The 4,441-nt window shown below is 36.6% G+C and overlaps 1 protein-coding gene across 1 annotated transcript; it reads right to left on the bottom strand.

Annotated features, from left to right (window-relative positions):
* Positions 1-2,156: 2,156 nt before the first annotated feature.
* On the bottom strand, positions 2,157-3,092 carry LOC123946859 (olfactory receptor 6C3). Its single transcript, XM_046012680.1, has one exon. The coding sequence runs from the start codon at positions 3,090-3,092 to the stop codon at positions 2,157-2,159; it is 936 nt and encodes a 311-aa protein (XP_045868636.1).
* Positions 3,093-4,441: the final 1,349 nt, after the last annotated feature.

Genomic DNA, 4,441 nt, shown 5'->3' with positions numbered 1-4,441 from the left:
GGAAAATAATATAGTTCACTGCGTCAGAGATTTATATAAAGTAAGGAAGAACACTGCAGAAAGAAGAGTCGAAGGTAAAATAAAAACATTAATTTGTTGGTGCTCCTGGGTGGCTAAGTGGGTTAAAGCCTCTGCCTTTGGAAGAGATTATGCTGAGCGAAATAAGTCAAGCAGAGAGAGTCAAGTATCATATGGTCTCAATTATTTGTGGAGCATAACAAAGAACACGGAGGACATGGGGAGATGGAGAGGAGAGGGAGTTGAGGGAAACTGGAAGGGGAGATGATCCATGAGAGACTATGGACTCTGAAAAACAACCAGAGGGTTTTGAAGGGGCGGGGCGGGGGGGGGAGGTTGAGGAACAAGGTGGTGGGTAATAGGGAGGGCACGTACTGCATGGAGCACTGGGTGGGGTGCAAAAACAATGAACACTGTTACGCTGAAAATAAACAAATAAAAATAAATAAATAAATAAAGCCTCTGCCTTTGGCTCTGGTCATGATCCCAGGGTTCTGGGATGGAGCCCCACATAGGGCTCTCTGCTCAGCAGGAAGCCTGCTTCCTCCTCTCTCTCTGCCTGCTTCTCTGCCTACTTGCCATCTCTACCTGTCAAATAAATAAATAAATCTTTTTAAAAACCCCACGAAAACAAAACATTAGTTTGTTAACTTAGGGCACTTGACATACCCTCGGTGATTGTAGGCTGCTGAGAACAAGAAGGATCTGGATGGCAAGATGTTGCTTCAAGGACCCGAGGTAACACAGAAACAGAGGGAGCAAGAGATTACTACCTCCATAAAATAAGAAAATAAGGAAACGGGCAAAATCTTCAAATTGGGAAGATCCCCATGGAAGTATGAGAAGGCACATCCTTGGAAAAGGTTTGAGAGGGCCCCAGAATTTTGTGGACTGAAGCTGGACTGAAGGGTGATGGTCTTCCTCTGTACAAATCCAGGTTTATAAGACTGAGAGACCATTGTTTTTTCAGATATGTAAGTATCAATCCAAAGGTGCAAGAAACATGAAGAAACAGAAAATTCTCCATCAAATAACAAAATCTTCATTAGCAGAGTCTAGAGAAATATAGGCACAAAATAACTGCCATAAGATGCTCAATGAATTAGGAAAGTGGCATGTGTTTTAGTTTTATTGAATTTGCTTCAAATCTTTAATAGGTATAAATAGTTTTTTAAAGATTTTATTTATTTATTTGGCAGAACGAATGAGAATGAAAGGTTGCCCAAGTAGGCAGAGCGGGAGTCAGAGGGAGAGGGAGAAGTAGGGTCTCCAATGAGCAGGGTGCCTGATTCAGGACTCGATCTCAAGACTTGGGATCATGACATGAATGGAAGGCAGATGCTTAAGTGACTGAGCCACCCAGGTGCCCCAAGTAAAAATACTTAAAAAAAGATAGAGAACATGGAAATTCTATAAATAGTATGTAATATCATGACCAATATTTACCTTGTAATATGCACTAAATTTCACAAAATGCTCTACATTTAAAGTGCAAATTACTACTTATTACTTCTAAGAATGGAATTTAATATACAATAGTTTGGGAGTGTAGATTTTTTTAATTAACACGTAATGTATTATTTGCACCAGGCGTACAAGTCTGTGAATCATCAGGCTTACACATTTCACAGCACGCACCATAGCACATACCCTCCCAATGTCCATAACCCAGCTATCCCACACTACCACCTTACCCCCAGCAACCCTCAGTTTGTTTTGTGAGTTTAAATGTCTTTTTAAAAAAATGTTAAGAGATCATCAATGAACTACTTGAAAACACACAAGAGATCACACACTAATTTTGAAACTATACGTGCCACTTAGGGAATTTATTAACAGAATTAATACTGTTTTCCATATCATGCTATAGAGTATGTCTTATAGAAATGCACTTCATTTTGATGAAGTTTTGTAGGAGAAATAAAGTTTACCACATTTTAAAATAAGTCAATAAACAATGCATTGAAGACACTTTGGTACAGAAGTGGAAGAAATGAGCTGGGAAAATATTTAACTATAATGGGGCATATAAGAGACTATAAGAAGAAGCATACTGATATAGATATTTAGGAATTTCAGAATTTTACCTAGTTATTCTTTAGACTCTTCTCTCCCCTCCCTGCTCCAGGAGAAATATTTCATTTACTTGAAGAAAATACTACTTTATGGACCACATCTCTGAAGGCTTGTTTTACTTGCTGGTTTCTCAGAGTGTAAATGAAGGGGTTTAGCATGGGGGCAACAGAGGTGTTGAGAATAGCTACTCCTTTTGTCAATGATGCCTTTTCTTTTGCGGAGGGATTAGCATACATAAATATACAGCTTCCATAAGAAATGGAAATGACAATCATATGAGAGGAACATGTGGAGAAAGCCTTTTTTCTCTGACTGGCAGATGGGATTCTCAAAATCGTTCTGATAATATACATATAAGATAAAATCACCAGTGCCAAAGTGAATAGCAGAGCAACCAAAGCAAAGTAAAAACCAATCACTTCTAGGAGCCACGTATCTGAACAGGATAGTTGTAGAAGGGGAAAATAGTCACAGGCAAAGTGATCAATGACATTGGAAGCGCAGTAATCCAGCTGGAGCAGAAGCATGAGGGGTGGGAAAATGGTCAGGAACCCACCCAGCCACGCACAGAGCACAAGCACTGTGCAGAGTTTCCTGTTCATGATGGTGGTGTAATGAAGGGGCTTGCAGATGGCAACATAGCGGTCATAAGACATGGCAGTTAGAATGTAAAATTCTGTCACCCCCATGAAAATAAAGAAAAAGAGTTGGGCTGCACAGTTGTTATAGGAAATAGTTTTATCCCTGGTGATAATGGCCCCCAGAAATCTAGGAATACACACAGTTGTAAATAAGATTTCTAAGAAAGAGAAGTTTCGGAGGAAGAAATACATTGGTGTCTGTAGATGAGGGTCCACCAAGGTTAGGGTGATGATAGTCAGGTTTCCAGTGACACTTAATAAGTATGTGATAAATAAGAAGAGAAAAATCACAATCTGAAGGTCAGGATCATCAGAAAGGCCTAGCAGGACAAACTCTGTGATCACTGTATGGTTCATTCCTCTCTCTCTCCTTGTCTTCTTTTAAAGTTATTTAGGTGGCCAGAGAATTAAAGGGAGGAGATGCAAGTTATAATTCATGATGATCAATATCACCATCATTGATACCATTGTAAAATACATTCAATAGTCCTTGATGGTCTTATTTTCTTTTGATCCTCTTGTTTGCATTTGGTTGCATTTGGTTGTGAGTTTTGTTTTTTTAGTTTTCTTACATTTCTTTGAAATTTAGCAGGAGTCAAAAAAAAGAAAAAGAAATGTAGCAGAAGAAATTTGGAAACCTTTATACAATAACTCACATCATTGAAAGATGGTAAATAAAATCAGTACTTCTTACTTTGTCCAATTCATGCATATCATTGCATTTTTGTTGACAAATTAAGAGAAATAGGCATTTTTCTTTTTTTTTCTGTCACATATTTGTTAATGGATACTCCCACCTAAAAAATAGAGATGGATGATCTTAATTCCATCACAAGGTTAAAGTGAAATTTAGAAGCCTAATTAACAACAGTATAGTTATATGTTTTATGAGATGAGAAATCAATTAATTTTCCTAGCAAATGAAGCACAGTATTAATTATAAATTATTTAAATTAATTAGTAACTGTATTTTATATTAATAGTTTCTAGTGTAGTTATCTATACTGTATGTGAGCAGTCTATATATATATTATATAGTAATATATATGTATTCACCATATGATAAACTATATAACCTAAATACTTTATTTAACAGAGAACATACTCACATACTTCTTGCTTTGTCTTACAAGTCCATTGAAATCATTAATGTTTGACATCTGTGACTTGCTAGGAATGTATATATAGAAACATTTTTGTATTTGAGCATAAAGGGATATGCAATATTTATCTAGTTTTCCATTTTACACTAAAGTACAAATTGAAAAAATAAGTATTTGCCTCAGATCTACTGTCACCCAGATTTTCCATCTGATCCTTCTTTCTTACTTATTAGCTTTATGAGAAATGTTTGATTCTCTTGCAATTCTGCCGCACACTTACCTTTTACATGAGAAAACTTATCTATAAGGTTATTCCTGAAGCATATAGGAAAACCTCTGCCATTTCTACTAACCTATTCAGCTATTTCCCAGCTGTGCTGGATATCCAGTGCTGTAGATTTTGATTGTTAAGTTTATGACAGTCCTCCCTTTTGTTTTAGATTGTCAGATTTGTGCATGAAGAATAGAATGTAAATCATTGCATCTCTGCCAGACTCCAGCAACATTCACTCTAATCAAATTTGATTTGCTTTGTCTCTATTTTATGATGGCTCAAGGAAAATAATTCAGGAAATAAAAATGGAATGTCAGAAACTTTTAAAA

Source organism: Meles meles, chromosome 7 (genome assembly GCF_922984935.1).
Source record: "Meles meles chromosome 7, mMelMel3.1 paternal haplotype, whole genome shotgun sequence".
Lineage (NCBI taxonomy): Eukaryota > Metazoa > Chordata > Mammalia > Carnivora > Mustelidae > Meles > Meles meles.
This window is presented reverse-complemented; position numbering and strand designations above follow the sequence as displayed.